The 20,111-nt window shown below is 52.3% G+C and overlaps 1 protein-coding gene across 2 annotated transcripts in view; it reads right to left on the bottom strand.

The window, feature by feature from the left end:
* UBASH3A (ubiquitin associated and SH3 domain containing A) overlaps positions 1-20,111 on the bottom strand; it is a 37,380-nt gene that overhangs the window by 10,691 nt on the left and 6,578 nt on the right. For both annotated transcript variants that reach the window (XM_045774191.2, XM_045774192.2), the window contains exons 4-8: positions 18,752-18,950; positions 15,378-15,547; positions 14,433-14,641; positions 6,302-6,428; positions 2,567-2,666 (exon numbers count right to left, since the gene is read on the bottom strand). In XM_045774191.2, coding sequence (XP_045630147.2) covers positions 2,567-2,666; positions 6,302-6,428; positions 14,433-14,641; positions 15,378-15,547; positions 18,752-18,950 — 805 coding nt within the window. The remainder of the gene's footprint in view (positions 1-2,566; positions 2,667-6,301; positions 6,429-14,432; positions 14,642-15,377; positions 15,548-18,751; positions 18,951-20,111) is intronic.

Below are 20,111 nucleotides of genomic sequence, written 5' to 3'. Positions count from 1 at the left end.
CCATATCGGAAGCAGGGTTAGCACTTAAGGGGTCAACTGCGTTTTTTCTGGAATGTGCTCTGTGATGTGGATTCAGTTGGAGAGATATTGCTGCTCTACTGTGCACATGTGTCTTCAAATACAGAAAACACCGGCTTTAGCCTCGGGAAACAGGAGACCCCCTTGGTCCCCTGATGACCCCTCGCAACGACTCACTCATAAAATCTTCCTGATGAAGAACGGAGCGTCTCCATTACTGACTGGGCTTAACTTGATCAGAATCCCTCATTGGCATTAATTACAGAGGTGAAATTCTGCCCGTCCCCAGAGCTGACAGTGTGTCCTATTGTCTCCGGGGACGGAGTTCCAGGGGTGCCTGGAAGTCAGGAGGATCTGCGGGGACTCCCCCAACATCCATCTAGAGACTGCGGGGAGTCTGACCTCGAGGTCGACGAGCTGACCGTCTGGTGCAAATCCTGGCACCACGGGTTGCTAGTTTGTGATCAGAGACAACGAACTTAAATCTCCCTTATTAGTGAAAGGGGGAAACGACGGAGCTGTTAGAATGAGTCACTGTGATAACACCCAGATCCCGAGGGCCCAGCTCAGGGACGTGGTCTACAAGTGATGGGCTTCATCTCACTCTTGAATTATCAGCCATCCCTGCGGAGGACCCTGTGCCAAGTCCACGCCTCACGTCCTCCCAAGCAGCCCCAACCCCTGGCTGCCAGCAGGTTCTAGCAGCCAAGCCGCCCTTCCTGAGACCTGCCGCCCATCTGGGGCAGGCCCTGCCACGTGCCCTGCCCGAGAGTGCCAGCCCGGCCCTGCTCATGGCATCCCAGCTCTTCACAAACACAGGGAGGCCACCTGCTACTTCCAATGTCTTGGTTTTTTGGTTCCATCCACGATTTCCCTAAAAGATCGCCCTTGGAACTTCCATTGACAGAGACACTGTGTGAAGAAAGGCTTTCATTAAGTGCCAGGATACATGGTGCGTTGGCTAGAAAAGTGGATTTCTTTGTTATTGTTCTTGTTTTTCCCCAAGAGAAGGTCCATTGACTGTGTTGTATTCTCAAAGGCATCTGTGACCCACAAAATGTTCCCCTGCTCCATGTTGGCCTCTTGTCCTCGTTGACACTCCGTCTGTGAGAGGCGGAGAGCAGAGCTCAGAGAAGACAAGGATCTGCAGCAATGTTATGTTCCGATGTGCAGAGCCTACAGACGTGGGGTGACCTGGCCAGTGCCACTGAGAAATGAGGGGCCGTGCGAGGTGTGGGTACTTGGCCTAGAAGTGAGCCGAAATGAAGAGGGTCAGAGGAGAGGCTGGCAGCTCCCCAAACACCCCACTGTAATGCAGGAAACCTCGCAATATGCAGAATTCGGGCAAATTAGACTGTCGGTGGTCACTGTAGGGCCACTTTGCCCGGTGCAAAGAGCCACCAGGAGACTCCTTCAAGCTGGGACTCTCCAGCGCCTTAAAGTACTTTCCCTTGTAGGTGACCCGGTCTCTTGCCTGGATGACCAATATTCTTCCTCTTTCCACGCTGTCCCATCACTGTTCTCAGAGCTGGTTGTTTTGTGTTGGTCCCACCACCACCGCACGCACGCTGACTCCAGGTGCCGTTTCGGCCTGCGGTTTCGATCATTGTTGTCTTACCAGAACCGTTCTTCTAACCACATGTGTCAACGCCAGTTCATCCTCATAGCTACCGACCATCCTGTCGCTTCTCTCCTGAGCCTTTGTGTCTCTGATCGATCTTGTTTTAGAGAGACAACCACAGCATCACCTCCGTGGGTCCTTGCAAATACGTTTGGTCATGACGTAATCTGCTCAGAATTTTCCTGCTCTGTGCTGATCCCCTGCCAATGGTCTTTCCTAAGCATCTCCCCCTCTTCTCAGCCTGCAGGGCTCGGGGAGGAATTCCGAAAGAGCTTAGCTTGCCCAGCTACTCTGAATCTACGTTCATTCAGTATCTTCCTTTATACAGTCAGTCATCCGTGGCTTAGAAATCGTGGCGTGCTGGGCTTCCCGTTAAGGGGCGCTCGCTGGTGCAGGTGTGGGTCATCGGTAGAGACTGCTGGTGGCTGTGCTGGATTTACAAGCACTGTGCTTAGCTCTTGGCATCCAGGGGGGCTAACTCGGGGGAAGCGAGATGCATGTTCAAAATCCATCCATCGGTTGAGTAACACAGTTAAACATGGTAGGGAAATGACCACAGTGGTGAAGCTTAGCTCAGAAGGATACAGCATGAGACAGGGTTGTGCCAGCAGCTGAGGCTTCAGAGACCGCAGGGCACAGAGACCTCAGTGCTCTCAAGTCAATGCTGGTCGCTAACCAACTACCATACGTGTGCGTCCAGAAGAACGACGACTGTCCACGTGTCACACCAGGTGAGGTGAGCTGCACACTCAGGGCATGTGTATCACGCCCACGGAGAAAGACGTAGCCTGTACCCCTCCCGTCTATGCTGTCTCTACACAGCCGCTCTCAAGAGTGGGGCGCAGGAGACCGGCTCAGGAGGCCGAGCAGGGGTGTCATTAGTTAGATCTGTTTTCTGGGGTTTGATTCTGCCAGGACGTTACCTACCATCCGGAGTGGAGCACTGCTGCAGCCAGGACTTCCCGAAGATCTGATCGACTCTCTCGCCGTGGCGTACCACCAAAACACTCCTCCTCGCTATTGTGGCCTGGCGTGGTGGAAAGAAGGACACGTGCATTTTTACATGTGCTGTCTTAGACTTGCTCAATGGGCGCCGCCCCTCGCCATCCCACAGGTGGCCTAGAAGCAGGATCGCTTCCTTCCCTCCTCACGGGCTACAGCCCATTTCACCAAAGTCATTGCAATGAAAGAAGATTAGGAATTGCAGGTGGAAATCTCTTTAATTTCTATCAACTTTTTATTTCCTGGGCCTGTGACACTAGCAAGGAAATGAAAAGCAATAGGAACAGCCCATACCATAGAAAGCACCTTGACTTTTCTGCCTTTCTGTTTCTTCCAAGTCCTTGCCCTGTCCTAGTCCCACCAGATGGCTGTAACAGAACCCCCCAGTCTGGGGGCTCATAAAAAATAGACATTTATTTCTCACAGTACTGAAGGCGGGAAATCTGAGATCAGGGTGCCCACATGATAGGGCGGGGGCCCTCTTCTGGATCAACTTCTTGCCGGGTCCTCACAGGGTGGAAGAGGCAAGGGAGCTCCGTGCGGTCCCTTGTATAAGGGCACTAATCCCGTCATGGCCCACTCTCCTGACCTCACTACCTCCTAGAGCCCCCACCTCGTAATGTTAGTACATTGGTGGTTAGGATTTCAACAAATGAATTTTGGGGGGACACAAAGATTCAGACCAGAGCATCCCTCCGTAGTGACTTCTTAGGACATTTTCTATATCCACACATATATATTATCATATAACAGATATTACATATTTCCTCTCTATGTAGATACTGCTGCTGGTATCCCTGAGGCCCAGCATATTGGGAGCATGTGTGTCAGAGGCTGGGACACAGGCTTCAGTTCACAGACTCCCCACTTAGGGAGCTTCGGATCGCATCGGGACCAAGGGGCAAACATGGAAAGGTGAGTCACAGAAGAGGAAGAGGTGCAGAGCTGACAGCACCTGTCACAGGAGGTGGGCTGGGGGACTCCAGGGCAGACATGGAACTTGGTCATGTCCAGAGCTAAGATCACCGGGGATGGACGGGCCAAGGTCACCAAGATGGACAGGCCGAGGTCACTGGGATGGCTGGCATGGGAAGGGCATCTGGGCAGCAGGTGGCTGTAGCTGCCGGTCTGCTTGTCCTTGCCCAGCTCCTTTTCCCTAAGCAGATCTTTCCTCCCGCTCCCCATTTTTAGCCTCACAGTTCTTTGAGGCTGGGCTTAAGGGTGAAAACGAAGGAGCTGATATTTTGTGTGCTTTTGCTGCTGAGTGGGGTAAGGAAGGGAGGTGGCAAGCCGTGGCCCTCCTCAGCATGGAGCCACATCATAAGCCCCAGCCCCACTCTGATCTCCCCTAAACCCTAGAGAGGAAAACGCAGATAAGTTGGACACCCAGCACGGTGGAGGGGCAGTGATGCCCCTGGACCCCAGCCGATGCCACCGACCGTTCCCTTTCGGATTTGATTCTGCTAATAGTGTGGAGCCCTGAGCGTCGGCACCAGCGGCCTGCATCCTCCAGCGCTCCTCTGAGTTTGTCAGCGGGATCAAGTGCAACCGTGTGTTGGGAAGCGCTGAGAGCATGCTGAGACCCTCACGGTGTGCGTGGGGGCAGTGTCACAGGCAGCTCCTGCCGGGCCCTCCCGTCTCTCGTGGAGTCCACAGCCATGTGGGCGATGCAGAAGTCTCCAGGGGCTCAACGCACTGGCCCCTCCTGGCGGGTCTGCCTGCATTCCGATATGTGCGTGAAATGTGGTGCTTGTGAGCCCGTGGGACCTTCCAAGCCTCCAGGTGCAGTTTCTTAGGGCCTTGGGGCCGATTTTCCACAACGGACACATGATCAAGGCAAAGCAAACATTAGGATGGTCTCTTAATACAGCACACAGATGTCTGGCGCTGGAGGCAAATGCACCAGGGCCGAGCTCCAAGGGAAGTTTGTCTTGTTGTCTTAGAATTGCGAAGTATGGTTGATGCTTACTGACGCCAGGATGCCTTCCCCAGGACAATGAATATTAAAATATCTCATCCCCTGCCGCTGTCGAGGGCTGATCTGTAGGCAGATTGCAAGACACATGTGGGCTCCCAGCCTTAGTCTGCTTACTGACATTCTCCACGTACTGTCCGATTCATTGGGCTGAGATTTTGAATTTAGAGCATTTTCTTCCCTGGAGGAGCTGAGAGGTTTGAACTTTGAAATGCAGAGCTTTGCAACAGGAATATTCAGATAAAGCCCAAGGTCCTCGGGGAGTGGAATGGCCCTGTTCCCAGGGCCTTAGGGGACACCAGGACTGCAATGCCTCTTTAGACAAGAGGGACCCGGGGCTGTTACAGCAAAACATCACCACCAACTTAAAGCAAAGACATGGGTTCGCCCACAGTTTGGAGGCTAGAATTCCAAAGTCACCGTGTCAGCAGGGCCACTTCCTGTGAGGTTCTGAGGAGGGATCCTTCCGGGCTTTCTCAGCTCCTGGAGCCCCAGCAGTCCTCAGCCTTGGCTGAGACACTCCGGTCTCTGCCCCGACGCTCACATGGCCTCCTCCTCTCTGCATCTGTGGTCTCTCCTCTTCCCTGTGGATCAGACACCCTGTTTGTCTCTCCTAGCGGCAGCTGTGATTGGCTTTAGGGCCCATGGGATTCTCCCCTTCAAGACCTTTAGCTCAGCTCTCAGGCAAAGACACTTCGTCCTTGTAAGAGAACACTTGCAAGTTCCAGGGACCAGAACCTCGTATCTTTGAGGCCATTCTTCAGCCTACTAGCATCCGTGTATCAAGGCTGATGCCACAATCTTCTTTTCCTACCGCATGGAGGGGCGAGCTCAGACCAGGGGAGGCGGGTCCGGCTCGCAGAGAGATGTCTGCGAGGCTTTCACCCATTTAAAGCTGCAGGGAGTTCAGATGAAGGCCGAGCTATGAGCTGACCCTTCCATTCCAGCTTCCTGTCCTCCATCTGGAGAGGGGGCATGGCCTCAGGGAGCCCCATTTCAGTCCATGCCTGGTCTCCAGCATCCCACTAAGGCGGCTGAGTCCAGCCTCCGCTGTGCCCTCCAGAGACTGGGCAGTCTGGGTAGGGAGCTCCGTTTTCGTCTGTCTCTGGCTCCCGGTCGCCAGCTGCTCTGCCTGGCTCTTCCCTCTGACTGAAGGCCTGTCTAAAGGGGATGCTCTGTGGCCTTCCCAGTGCCCAGCACCCTGTGCTCAGCCCTTGTCTGGACCCAGCCCACCAAGTACCAGCCCCCTTCTCTCTCCCAGCACTGACCTGAAAGACCCCCATCTTCTGGGGCCCTGGGGGAGGTGACTTTTTCAGGGTCACACAGTGCGCTGATGAGATAATTGGTGTAAGAGTCTGGGACTCTGGGCAGGGCTGTGTCCCCGCATCTTCCCTGCCCCATGTCCTGGCGCCATGACCAACTGAGTTACAGACCCGTGCTGCATGTTCTCGCAACGTCCAGAAGGCTGCCTTCAGGGGCTCACAGCCTGGCTCACAGCTATGGGGCGTCCACCCCTCTGCCCTGGGGTGGATGGAGTGCGCGGCCAGTGTCTCAGCACCGCAGGGCGGAGCCTCCTGCCGAGCCACCCGGCTCTGTGGCTGTGCCTGAGGGGCCGAGCCTACCACAGAGTTAATACAAAGTGTGGCTTCCCTTCGCTCATCTTATAAACCAGGGAATTCTGTCACCTGTAAAGCCTGGATGCTGCTAATGTCCCTTGGCGTCTGTGAAGGGTGAAGTTCCCCGTTTCGTCGGCTGCTGGCCTCACCGTCCTTTCTGGAGATCAGGTCCATGGCCAGGCTGAAGGTGTAGGTCCTGCGGGAGAAGAAACGAGTGTGCTTTTATCATGAAGACATTGGGAAGCAGCTGTCTGCATCTGGTCATGCACGTGCGTGAGGACGCCCGTGACAAGATGGGCAGGGAAGGTTGTTGTTGAGGACGAAACACAACCGTGTATTCAAAGAGCCTGGTGCTCAGCACAGAACAAATCCCAAGTAAATCCCGTTATGGGCTCCACCGTGTCCCCTTGACATTTAGAGTCCTGACCCCCAGCACCTCAGAGTATGACTTTATTGGAAACAGGATCTTTAAAGAGGTGATTAAGGTAAAATGAGGCCGGTAGGTTGGCCCAATTCTATCTTATAAGAAGAGACTAGGAGGAACAGAGAAACACCAAGGAAGGTGGCCGTCTACACATCTGGAGAAGCCAGTCCTGCCTACACCCTGATCTTGGACTTGCAGCCTGTGACCGTGAAAGAAGAGATGTCTGCTGTTTAAGCCCCCAGGCTGGCGTACGTGGTAGGAGGCCCAGGCAAACTAGTGCACCATGCACATAGATTCACCTTCTAAAATAGCCAAAGGTGTGAAGATAGATGTGAATGGAATGCAAGAATGAATGAGCAGTCAAGAGACACATTAAGATCTAGGGAAACACATGGGAAAGGGCTGGGTGTGTTTACTGGGAGGGTGGGTAAAACAGGACCCGAGGGGTTGCAGGTGGTGAGGAAACTGCCACCTGTCTAAGGAACCAAGAAAGATGCTGTGAGGTGGGCACACATTCAGGAGGCCTGGGGAGGATAGGGGGAGAAGATCACAGCTAACTAGAGTCGTGTGAACTCCAGCTAACTAGAGGGGGGTCGAGTGTGTCTGGAAGGAACAGGCGGAGGGGCCAGAGGAGAAGAGTGAATGGTCACTTACATCCTCCAAGAACAAACAAATGGCCAAGTTCCCCAGGGGAAACTCACTTTATGAAAGGGGAGATCATCTTTATAAATTCTATTTTAAGATGATCTATAATCAACAACCAAAAACCAAACAATCTGATTAAAAATGGGCAGAAGACATGAACAGACATTTGTCCAAAGAAGACATCCAGATGCCAACAGACACGTGAAAAGATGGTCCACGTCACTCGGCATCAGGGAAACGCAGACCAAAACTACAGTGAGATCCCACATCACACTTGTCGGATGGTTAAAATCAAACACAAGAAACAACAGATGTTGGTGAGGATGTGGAGAAAAAGGAGCCCTCGTGCACTGCTGGTGGGAATGCAAGCTCGTGCAGCCACTCTGGGAAACAGTAGGGAGGTTCCTCAGAAAGTTAAAAATAGAACTATCCTACCACCCAGCAGTTGACTACTAGGGATTGACCCAAAGGATACAAGCATTCTGATTCAGAGCGGCCCATGCCTCCCGATGGTCATAGCAGCAGTATTTACAATAGCAAAGATATGGAAACGACCCAAGTGTCCATCGACTGATGAACAGATAAAGAAGATGTGGTATTTACACATGACAGAATATTACTCAGCCATAAAAAAGAACAAAATCTTGCCATTTGCGGTGACATAGATGGAGCCACAGAGTATTATTCTGAATGAAATAAGTCAGAGAAAGACAATTACTATATGATCTCACTCATATGTGGAATTTAAGAAACAAAACAAACAAGCAAAGAGAAAAAGAGAGACAAACCAAGGAAAAAATTTTTTTGAAAAGACTTCATTTATTTATTTGTCAGAGAGAGAGAGAGAGAGAGAGAGAGAGAGCACAAGCAGGGGAAGCAGCAGACAGAAGGAGAAGCAGGCTCCCTGCTGAGCAAGGAGCCTGCTGTGGGGCTCAATCCCAGTACCTGAGCCGAAGGCAGATGCTTAACCGACTGAGCCACCCAGGCGCCCAGAAAAAGACTCTTAACAACAGAGAACAAACTGAAGGTCACCAGAGGGGAGGTGGGTAAGGGAATGGGTTAAATGGGGGATGGGGATTAAAGAGTACACTTATCATGATGAAAAAATAAATAACTACACAAAAAATTTTAAAAATCTACAGAGCAGAGAAAAAGAGCAGTAGCTAAAAAGGGAAACAGAAAAGGGTTTGTGCTTGAGTTTGTTTTTAAGATAACTACATGTTTGAGCATCTGGTTGGCTCAATCAGTTGGGTGTCTGCCTTCAGCTCAGGTCATGATCTCAGGGTCCTGGGATTGAGCCCCACATCAGGCTCTCTGCTCAGTGGGGAGTCTGCTTCTCCTTCTCCCTCTGCTCGTGCTCTCTCTTTCTCTCATTTGCTCACTCTCTCTCTCAAATAAATAATAAAATCTTAAAAAAAAAGATAACCACATGTTTGTTTGCTGGTGGGAATGATGGGGGAGAGTCTCAGGAATGCCAGGTGGTGCTGGTGTGGTGCCCTTGGAGGGCATGGGATGCCCGGGTGTGGGGCACTGTGGATCAGCACCCCTGGGCGGGAGCTCGGACCTCACAGCACAGTCTGATGGGGGAGAAGGACACGTGGGCCAAAGCTGCAGGTGGGTGGCCTGGTGGCTAGAGCTGGTGGACACTCTTCTGATTGTTCACCTGCCGCATTGGACAGGAGTGAAGAATCCAGCAGGTGGCCTCTTGATGAAGTGAAAACGTCAGACACAAATCTCCTGGAGGACAGAAGCACCCGGGCCACAGCTGGCATGGCCACGGAGGAACAGAAGGGGGAGGTAATGGGCTGACGCTCACCAGGGTGACTGGTAAGGATGCACCGCCCTCACTCCTGTATTCTGAAGAGCATTGTTCTCCTCTTGCTCTTCCTACTGAAGTCTAGTTTATGGTTTTTAACACCCGGAAGCCTTAAATTCCAAGCATTTAATAGTCACTATTAAAGATTGATTGCCAAGTGTCTGATGAAGACTCCTTCTGCCACGTCAATGTTTCCAAAGCTCTCCTCAGTCCAGAAATCAGAAATAAGTTCACTTGAGTGCCTTCTACTTTATATGATTTTCTGTTTCCATTTAATTCTTGGCTTTGAGTTCCATGTGTGAGGGGAGGCCATATAAAATGCCATTCATTTTACACCCTTTTCTCTCTTTCTGATGCCTCAGCAGGTATGAAGAGGCCAGGCCTCCCGCTCTGGTATCTGTTCCACTCCATGGATCTACTTTTCCTCTTTCTCTCAAGCCAGGACCATATCGTCGGTTAATAGCAGGTTTTTAATATCTGTAGGGTAACTATTTCCTCTCATTATGTTTATTTTTCAAATTTTTCTCAGTTCCTCTCCTGTTTATTCTTCCAGATACACTTTTCAACCACTCCCATTGGGAATGATCCCATTGGGATTTTTCCTGGAATTTCATTAAACCTGAAGGTTCAATGAATCCAGAAGGAATCGATACATTCAAGATTCATCTTCCTCAATCATGAACGTGGTGTGTTTCTACGTCCTCAGCCCGTGTGTGAATGTTAGCATATCTTCCGCAGACACTTCATGTCCTGGATTCTCCCACAACTACCGCTACCCCCACGTGTCCATGGTGAGACCTGACCAGGGAGCGTTTGCCCTGCACCCCAGCCTCTGGCCACCAGCCTTCCACAGCCACCGCCACCACCTCATGACCCGGACCGTTCATGCCTGCATGGTGTTTCAATTTGGTGAAGGCACTTCTCAAAATGTCTGCGAGTTGTACCTTCTCTTTTCAGATTGTTGTCCCTTCTATGTTGTGCCGGAAACTCCCATTGGCGGGATCCAGCTCAAGTAGACTTCCTTTGCTCACATACTCTCATTGTCAGAGGCCAGCTCCCAAGAGGCATGGGCTTTTGTTGGCCATAAGTGGACTGGGAACACTGGAGTCCATGTCCAAACCGTTGACATTTCCCTCCTCCCGTAGAGGAGGCCCTATTTACAGTTTCCTATTGTCAAAGGAAATGGCAGTGGGTTTCCTCTTCCTGAGGATGAGGGGGGGCCCGCGCCCTGCTCGAGCCTCCCCACGCATGCAACAGAGCCTCCTTATCTATAAATAGCATCTGTGAGGTCTACAGTTGGAGAGAAAACCAAATTGTTTCTTCGCTTTTCTTTCAAATGAAATACAATCAATATTACAATGAGAGGAGAAAGGAAAGCACTTAACATTTAAATATTTCTGCTTTTCTCTTGGGAGAACTACTTAATGGTCAACTTACACCACGGAGTAGATGGGTTCAAATTCTCCCTGGCTTTTAAAAGGGGCATAGCTGCAGTCGGTGGGGCTGTATGGTCCACATCCCCATATTAGATTCCTGGGGGAGCCATAACAAGGCACCCCAGACTGGGCGGCTGAAAGAACATTTATTGTCCCCATCCTGGAGTCCGAGTTCTGAGATCCAGGAGTGGGCAAGGCTGGCTTCTCCCGAGGCCTCTCTCCCGAGTGTGTGGACTCCGTCCTCCCACTATGTCCTCACGTGGTTTCCCTCTGTGCGTGTCTGTGTCTTGATCTTCTCTCATAGGGATACGGGTCAGATTGCATGGGGGCCACTCTAGCGACCTCATTCTTCCTTAATCTCCTCTGTAGAGACCCCATCTCTACAGTCACATTCTGGGGTGCTGGAGGCCAGGACTTCAAATAGGAATCTGAGGCAGACAGAATTCAGCCCATGACGGCACCTTTATTACGTCTGAGGTACTTGCCACCAGCTCGCTCTGTGGTTTTGGAAATTACTGGACGGGTATGGCTTCAGTGTTGAAAGCCTTCTCATCTTGGCCAGAAGACAAACTGTTCTCTAAGCTGTAACGCTCACCGCCTCTCCGCTCCTTGTTCTAGAGTATGCCTCGTACGTTCTTCTGCGTGGAGCGTTGAGAGTCACTGTGATTCACGAAGGCACTCCCCCATCGTATCACGCTGGTCACCTCTCATCTTCTTCAAGGTCACGGACAGGTTTGGGGGTGAGATTTTGTCGTGCAGTGAATCCAAAGACTCCCGGAACCATTGCAAAAAGGCCGAAGTTGATTTGGTTTTGGGCTGATGGGCTGTGGACGTTTCAGTAGCCAAGCAGAACAGCAGAGCTGCAAACTCAAAGGTGTCCTGTGGCAGGGAGGGGCTGCTCCCGGTGCACGTGCACATCTGTCCTTGGGCGCTGGAAGGCCAGGGGGTTGCACATCCCAAATGTCAGTCCTGCAGCCCATGTTGCAATTTTTCTTGGTATTTATTAATTCATAAGGGAAACTTGTCTTTAGGAAGAATAGTCCCAGCAATGTCAGGCTTAAAGGCTAGAATGGATATGTTGGTCACAGGTGGTTGACAGATTAATTGTGAAGCAAAAAATACAATAGCCACAAACTCATCTTCTACAGAGCCTTCACTGTGTCGTTCTAGAAACATCTGGGTTTGCCAATTGCTTGGTGGCAGTGAAGCTCTCTCATCCTGAGCGGGGAGTGGAAGACCTACCCCGCCCCTCCTGGAACTCAGTCAGTTGGCGGTGTAACAAGCATCTCCCGATTTCCTTAAAGCATTAATGGGACCTGGTGACGGACAGAGTTGGTTCTCAAGGGAAACATGTGCTTCCCTAATAAGTGCGACGTCATCCAAGCTGTGCTCAGCTCTCCAGGACAGGCGGCTGTATTGGATCAGCTCTGCAGTCCCTTGGGGCACCAATGTGACTTTGTGGTAGCCTATAGGACCCCCAGCCATGTCTACCCTGACAAAATGGTGCTTCTCCCAGATGACTGGTCTACCGCACCTGGAATGGCTGTGATCATTTCATGGAAACCATGTCCCTTTTTGCATCAGGTATGGGAAGGCAGGGATCTCCCGGCATGCATGGTGTGTGCAACCCCAGCTCTGGATTTGTCTGACTTCTCCTGTTTATTCTCTTTGACTTAATGTCCTCATATTCTTTTCTTTAAATTTAAAATGGGTGAATTTATATTTTGAATAAGTAATGCATATATATGGTTCAAATATTTACAAATCATGGACGGTAGAGAGCAAAGTCTCCTTCCCAAGTCCTCTTCCTTCTCCCAGCCCCTCCCCCAACCCAGGCACCACTGTTGGAAGTTTCTAGAGATGCTCCTTTCCAGGGAACTTTTAGGCACAGGCATGCATATAAATACACATCCCACACATACATGTACAGACACTTGTGTTTCACTTTACCCTTCCCCCCAGATAGTTTTGTACTAGCCACAGTGTTCTGCAGCCTGTCTCGGATTTTTTCATATCAGTACATAAATTACTTCCTCGTGACCATTTTTAAACACTGCAAGTATTGCATTGTATTGCATTGTATGCAAGTATTGCAATGTATTTCACTAATACATTATTTCGTGATTTCATGATCTCTTTAACAGACCGTTTCGGTCATGCTGGAAAGCATGCACACACCTTTTTCCAGTTGTCCAAGCAAACGCTGAGCTGTGTGCTGCTCTGCAGGGATTTCGTAGATGCCCTTGAAGTCCCTGGTCCGCTGACTTTAAGTTAATGAAAAGGGAGATTATCTGGTGTGGGCCTGACTTACTCAGTGGGAAGGTCTTTAAAAAAGGCTTAGGGCTTCCCTGACCTCAGAGATCCAAGTAGCAGCTGTGTCTGCAACTGCTCTCCCGTCTGCCTGGGGCGTCCTTCCCGATTGTCACACAGACACAAGCACTTCGATCACCATGGTTTCAGCAGTTGTGTTCCCCTTCCCCTCCTTCTGGCCCCAACAGCCACACACGGCACTTCCTTGTAATAAATCCTTAAATACATATGTATATACGTGGTGTGAAACCTATACATATATTACAATATAAAAAGACATAAATAGACACTATTACATTATTAATACATCATTTTTATATTAACTATAAAATATATATTTTATAAATGTATTTATATTATATATGTATACAAGATACACAATAATGTATATAAATTTGTACATGTACTATATATATATAAAAATTACTATTCTGCTGTTCTGCTTCTCTGGCTAAACCTTAACTGACCCTCAATTTGGTATCAGGAGTGGGGTGCTGCCGGGACAAATCCCTTAAATATAGGAGCAGCTCTGGGACTGAGCAGTGGGTGGAAGTGGGGAGAATTTTGAGAAACTCGATAAAGAAACTACTTTGGACAGACGGTTGGTGGTAATCTGGATGCTGGGGAGAATCAGGAAGGAGCCAGAAACACGTTACAGGCAACTGGAGGAAGGGCATGCTCACCATGTAGTGGCAAAAAGTTCAGCGAAATTGCTGGTGGAAAGCAGGACCTATAAACAGTGAAGCTGGTCGTGTAGCTAAGAGTATTTCGAAGCACGGTGTTAAAGGCGTGGCCATTTTCTTCTTGCTGCTCATAGTAACACGTGTGAGGAAGGACATTAATTGAGGGAAGAAAATTAAACAAAAGGAGCCAGGACCTGATGATTTCAAGCAAGCTCAGCCTCTCCAGATGATGCTGGAAGTGCTCAAGTGAAGAGATTCTCCAGCTGAACGTGAAGAAGCCACCGGGAGCCTACGGCTTCTAGGAAATGAGTTCTGCCAACACCACGGGAGCTCAGGAGAGGACCCTGAGCTTCAGAGGAGACCCCAGCCCCGGGCCAAACCTGACCGCAGCCTTGGGAGGCCCCGAGCTGAGTCTCGCCCGGACTCCTGAAGCATGAAAACTAGGAGATAATGAACGTGTGTTGCTTTAGCTGGGCAGTTCATGGTCATCGGCTGTGGAGCAAGAGAAAACTAGTCATGCACCTTCGGACTTCGCAGCTGGCACACTGAGCAGAAGGGGAAATCAAGTCAAGCTGAGGCTCTCTGAGTATGATCTCTTACGTCCATAACAAGGAGGTGGCTTTTGTAGTCGTTTTGGGATTATGATCTCAGAAGCCAAATAGAATAATTCACATTTTCTGAACATTATCCTCAGAAAACCATGAATCCACCAAGATAGTAACTGTATACCTGCAGGGATAACGTTTGTCAGCACGGAGGAGGCCATTTTTTACCAATGATGGAATGGTCTAGAAGCACACAAATACGGCAACCCCTGCTTTCGGAGGGACGTTGTTGGGCACTAATTCGGAGAGAGGTTTGGGCAGCTGTCAGAGGCAGCACTCACCTGTGCTTAACCCAGGTGTCGGACTCGCTGGCTTGCTCCGTGTAGTTCTCAGGTAGGAAGCCCCGGCAGCCCGTCCGCTGGGAGATCCCAATCACCCAGCCCTCGCTGGCTTCCTCCTGCTGAGTGGGGTCCACGAAGATATGGTCCCCCGGACTTAGTGTCAGCTCGTCTGCGTTTTGAGGCTTGTACTGGAAGAGGGCCCTGAGGGTCTGGAAGAGAGGCAAGTGTTCTCCTGTCTCAAGCAAGGACTTGAAGGGCCCAAGGCCTTCGTCTGATGACAGATAGTAGCATTTACCAGAATATGGCACAGAATTCTTGGGAAAGGTTTGGAAATGAATTCTGGTGTCTATCTATCTATCTATCTATCTATCTATCTATCTATCTATCATCTATCTCCTATCACTATTTACTAATCTCCAATATGAAAGATCTTAGAACATAATTAGACTTTCACATCCACCTTCCTTGGCATGAGATTATTTCTAGCTTCTCATACAACATGGAACACGGTGGATTCATTCATGCTAATTCAATGGGTCTGAAAGGGAGCACTGCATACTTTCCATTTAAGCTCATCAACTTGCAGGGAGGAAGTCTTGCAATGAGGTTTCACTGAACTCATCATTTAAACAAATTTATAAGCAATACAATATATTCGGAAATTTTTTCAATAGTCCATTTTTTTATTGCCAGAAATGCTACCATTGTTTTTTCGATTTTTTTTGTGTGTCTGCAACTCATATAGAAAAGAATGCTAGTTCCAAACTGCACAAAGGGGAAATGATTTTAAAAAAAATAGTAGACAGTCTTCCTTTTCCAGAAATACCTCAGAGGAGGGCTCCTGGGGGTCAGTGCGCTGCCGGGTGGGCAACCCTTTGTTCCCGGGGGAGGATCCAGCCCGGGAGGACTGCCCAGGCCGGGGTTCCCACGCCCGGATTCGCTCACCTGGTAGTGCACGAAGCGCATGTCCCGGGAGTAGAGCGCTGCGGTCCACTGGCAGCCGTGGCCTGGGTGGATGGCTCTGGCCAGCTGCTCCAGCGTCCTCTGGTGGTGGGGGTAGAACTTGTGGGCCAGGGTCAGATGCAGCTGCTTGGTGCAAGGCTTCACGGTGCAGTCTGTGACATCAGGGGAACACGAGGATGATGGGCGCTTTAACCCACACTGTTGGCACTGCATTCCCAGGATGGCCACGCACCCGGGACGGCCATGCACCCAGGATCGCCACGCACCCGGACGGCCATGCACCCAGGCCTGGTGCTGCAAAGCCTTCCTGCACAGCGCCTCCTGCCTCCGCCCACTCCCCCCCCCCCCCCCCGGGCACTGGGGCTGTCTCTGTAAGGCAAGGACCCCCTCCAGGATGTGCCACCTGCAGGCTCTACAAGGAGCAGGAAAGAGGAGGCGGAGAGATATGGGTTGGGGGTGTTCAGAGCCTGTGGATTTGCCAGCTAGTTGCCCAAACAGTTGATTAAAGCAGACGCAGTGAAGAGCTTCTCCTTCATTCCCCGGGGCCTGCACGTTGCCCAGCAGCCCGGACCCGCATCCCCGTGCTCTAGCTCAAGGGGGTTTCGCTCAGCGGCAGAGTCTCAGGAAGAAAACACCACAGGCAGCTCAACCGTGTCAAACATGACAGGATCTCTAATATTTCGCTCCCTTTGGTGAAGCAGGAAGCCCTCGGGTGGCCAGCCCCTAGTCTTTTTGGGTGGCCTCTGCGCCAGTGGCCCCAGCCCTCCTGGTCCCTGTTCCAGGGCCCTGACGTGGGCCAGGATCCGCTTTCAGCTGGCCCACAAAGGAGGTATCTTCTGGGGAGACGGAGACCGACAGGAGCACACAGATTTGGTTTCAGGTAGACGTGCTCTGCCCCTTTCGGGGGGGTGACCTCGGGAGCATCTCGGCCTGAGTCAGCTTTCGTTCTGACAGCTGCAGCTCGGGGACAGGGCCCACCCTCTGCTGGGACTGCATTGAAACCAGTATCTTCATTCATGTCTCTGGGAGTCTTTTAGTAGACACTGGTTACCTGCCGCCTCTCCCATGGGCAACCCGAACCAGCAGACGGGATCTGTTCTCCCCTGGAAAATGTCACTGATGTTGCGATCGCTTCCTGGACCCCAAGCCGGCGGCCCCACTGACAGCCCCCATCCCCTACACGAGACGTTAGCAGCAAACAAGAAACCGTCAAGGTGAGAAGCCGAAATTGAGATCATGTGTGGGTGGCGGGGAAATTCCTTCCTTAGGTGTTTCAGCACCGGGGGGAGGATGGCCTTGCCACATGAGTCAGCATGGCCTGGGAAAGACCCACGTTTGTCCTCAGAGTGATCAGCGAACCGCACACGACTTCTGAACGGGCCCTTGTCTTGCCTGCTCTCCGCGGCCCCTGCCTGTGGGGGCGTTTCACTGGCGGGTGGGGGGGACACACTTGCCCTGAGAGGGACCCAGGACTCACTGAATTGATGGGCCCCCTCCCCCCCACTCGGGGCCAGGCCCCGGGCACAGGCATGGAAGGGCAGGGCGAGAGACGTGCTGGTCAGCAGGAACCCAGGTGGGGCGAACGAAACAGGGCTGGACCCACGTTCCAGCTCCGAGCACTGCTTAGGGGACCTGGTCGCTCTCCTGGGGCTGTTGTCACAAATGGCCACGGCCTGGGGGGCTTGAAGCAACAGAAATGTGTGCTCTCACGGAGGCCAGAAGTCCGAAATCCAGGGGTGGGCAGCGCTGCCCTCCCTCTGAAGCCCTGGGCAGGGTCCTTCCTGCTGCTTCAGGTTCCCCGGGTTCCCGGCTCTCCTTATCTTGTGGCCGCATCCCCACATCGCTGCCTCCTCCTCCAGTGGCCTCCTCCCCTGTGTCTCTGGGTGTTCTCTCCTCTCTTAGAGGGACATTGGTCACTGATGCAGGGCCCACCCGACTCCAGTCTGGCCTCATCTTAACTAATCAAATCTTAGAGGCCCTATTTCCAAATAAAGTCCTTTTCTAACGTTCTGGGTGGACAGGAATTGTAGGGGACCCTTTCACTCCATGACAGCGACCTTGGGCAGGTACACTACTCCTCACAGGCCTCGTCTCTTCATTTTTAAATTGGGGCCCGTGCGGCCCATGTGGGGGGGGGCGAGGCATAAGCGAGGTGCGGTGCCTGCTCTGTGCGAGGGGCCGACAGGGCTCGGCGGGGTGAGGCCACGTCGTTCTTTGGAGGCAAGGAGATTGAAGAGCCGCCTCTTGACTCTTGTTCACATAAAGGACAGCAGTCTGCAAAGACGCAGGGTAATCATCCAGCAAACAGGACCCCGGAGTCCAGAGGCCAGCCTCCAGGTGGAAATCCAGGCTTCGGTGACCTCCTGATGTGGCCAGATCTGTGTCCACGTGTGTCTGAGAACGGGGCCTCTGGAAGCCTGTGGAGGGCAGGGAGGGGCTCCCCGCCAGGGTGCTTGGAGTCACACCACTGAGCACCTTCCGTGGACCAGGACTGATGGGGAGCCCCGCAGAAACAGGCTGTTCAAAGGGCCAGAGCCCTCACCAATTTGCAGAGACAGCAGAGCGCCTCCTGGAGCAGATAAGTCTTGATGAAGGCCTAGAGACTCGGGAGGAGCTCTCGTCTTCTGATGTCGAGTCCAGAGTCCCTCCCACGCTCCGCAGCCAGAGCCCGTCTCCAGACCAGTGCAGGTGTCCGGGAAAAGGGAGGTTTGCAGATTCTTAAAGTGAGTCCAGATAATCCTTCCCCAAGAGGTCAACAAGAACACACTGTGCTCCACCCTAAAACATTAGCAAAACCCAACTAGGACTTGGTTTTACACACAGTGCTGACCCCAGGAGGGGATCCGCCCGAGGTGGGCATGGGGCTGGGAAGCCCCCGGTCCCCCAACATGGGCCCCAGCGTGTAACCCACCATCTACACGTGGCCACTCCACATCCCCTCCTGGGACAGTTTCCCCGGGCGGCTGGAACGTGCCGAGTGTTCTGAAAAACCACATCGATGCAAACCAAGGTTTTCCCACTTAGAGAACAGATGACCGCTGCTTCTCGGAGTCTGCTTTCCTTTTGAAAGGACATCCTGGCTCATTAGATTTAGCTCCAGCTAACCCGTTCAGCCTCGGACTAAGGCCAGGTCAGAGGAGCTGGCTGAAAAGGGAGAGGTGAGGATGGAAACGTCCTGGGCCAGGGTGTGTGTGTGCCCAGCCCAGCCAGCTGTTTGGCTTCCGCGGCAGCCGGGAACAGCCTGCTCCCCTTCCCTGCGGCTGACCCACTGCACCCGAGGAGCAAGCATGGCCCAGACACAGCGGTCACTCCCTCTTAACCGCACCCTTCGTGTGCAACTGGCCAGGGCTGCCTACCTGCTAAGACAGAGGCTTCCGTAGCGAACATCATGGCGAATTCTCGGATGACGTCTGCAGGGCTGTCATTCACGAAGAAGCCGAGATAGCTGATGGAAGAGTGGAGAACCAGAGGGACGACCGAGGGGAAGGAACCCAGGATCCTGTCCCCAGCTCTCTTTAGAGCCTCGTATAGACATTCCACCTTGTGGTCTTCGCACTAAGGGAGAGGAGACAGAGGATGTGCTTTCCCGCCTCTTGTTAGAAGGGCAACTGTTAACTTCTTTAGTAAAAATCTCGCAGCCAATGGAGCCTGTTTCTGGTCACGATGCTAGAATGTAATCTATCTGGTCCATGTGTTTGGGGTTATGGATTTGTCCTCAGTTTCTCAGAGATTTCTAGTAAACTTCCTTTCAGAATAGAATATCCTTTAAGTGTGTAGGCTGGAGGTCCCTTGTCACCCTAGCTCCCCCCCGTCCCTCCATGTCATGTCGATTCAACCTGCAGTTGTGGTCGACATTGCACCACTTGGCTTCTGGAGGTTTCCCTTAGACTCCAAGGCAGCCACGGGCAGGCACTGCTCAGAGCCCACAGTGAGGAGGACCGTGGCCTAAGTCCCTGGCATCTGGCCATGCTCCCGCAGTGACCGAGCCAGTCACTGCCCCTGATGCGGTTTCCTGGGAGGTGGTCTGGGCTCCCAGGCTCCCTGTCAGCCCGCGGCGGTCCTGCTCGGAGCAGCGCTGCGGGCTGAGTCTGTTGCCTGGCCCTCCTCCCCTCTCTTGCCGGCCCCTTCCTTCTTTGTCCTTCACAGGTGTTTCTCCCAAATAACACTCTTGCACTTCTTGTGAACCCGCACAGGCTCCAACCCAGTCTCCCCACTGCCCCCCAGCTCACTGCACACAGTTCAGTCTGACCACGCTGCCTGATGCTGCGCGCCTGCCATGCCACCCTCCACCCCAAGGCAGCAGGTACTTCCCCATCCCCTGCAGAGTGCTGTCTACACCGCTCATGCCCTGCGGAGTGCTGTCTACACCGCTCATCCCCTGCACAGTGCTGTCTACACTGCTCATCCCCTGCGGAGTGCTGTCTACACTGCTCAGCCTGAGCGCCAGGGCTGTCGGCACTGGTTGGCGCCCTCACTGCACTTCCCCACTTGCATGTCGCTCTCCTGGCTCTGGGGCTCAGCACTGCCCAAGCCACTTCCCGGGCTTAAAGACCTTCCTCCATGTGGAAGACCACTGAGAAACCACAGCGAAACCTAGACCCTTCCCCCACCCCGCCCTCTCCCCCCACGCCCGGCAGGAAATCAGCCCAAGCCCTGCTCTTCCCAGCAGCTGGCTCCCTCCAAATTTCCCACAGCACCCTTCATCGGCTGAGGAAC

This window comes from Ursus americanus, chromosome 4, assembly GCF_024610735.1.
Source record: "Ursus americanus isolate L20-20 chromosome 4, mUrsAme1.1.p, whole genome shotgun sequence".
Taxonomy (NCBI): domain Eukaryota; kingdom Metazoa; phylum Chordata; class Mammalia; order Carnivora; family Ursidae; genus Ursus; species Ursus americanus.
Note: the sequence above shows the minus strand (reverse complement) of the source record. Positions and strands in the feature narration are given on the sequence as shown.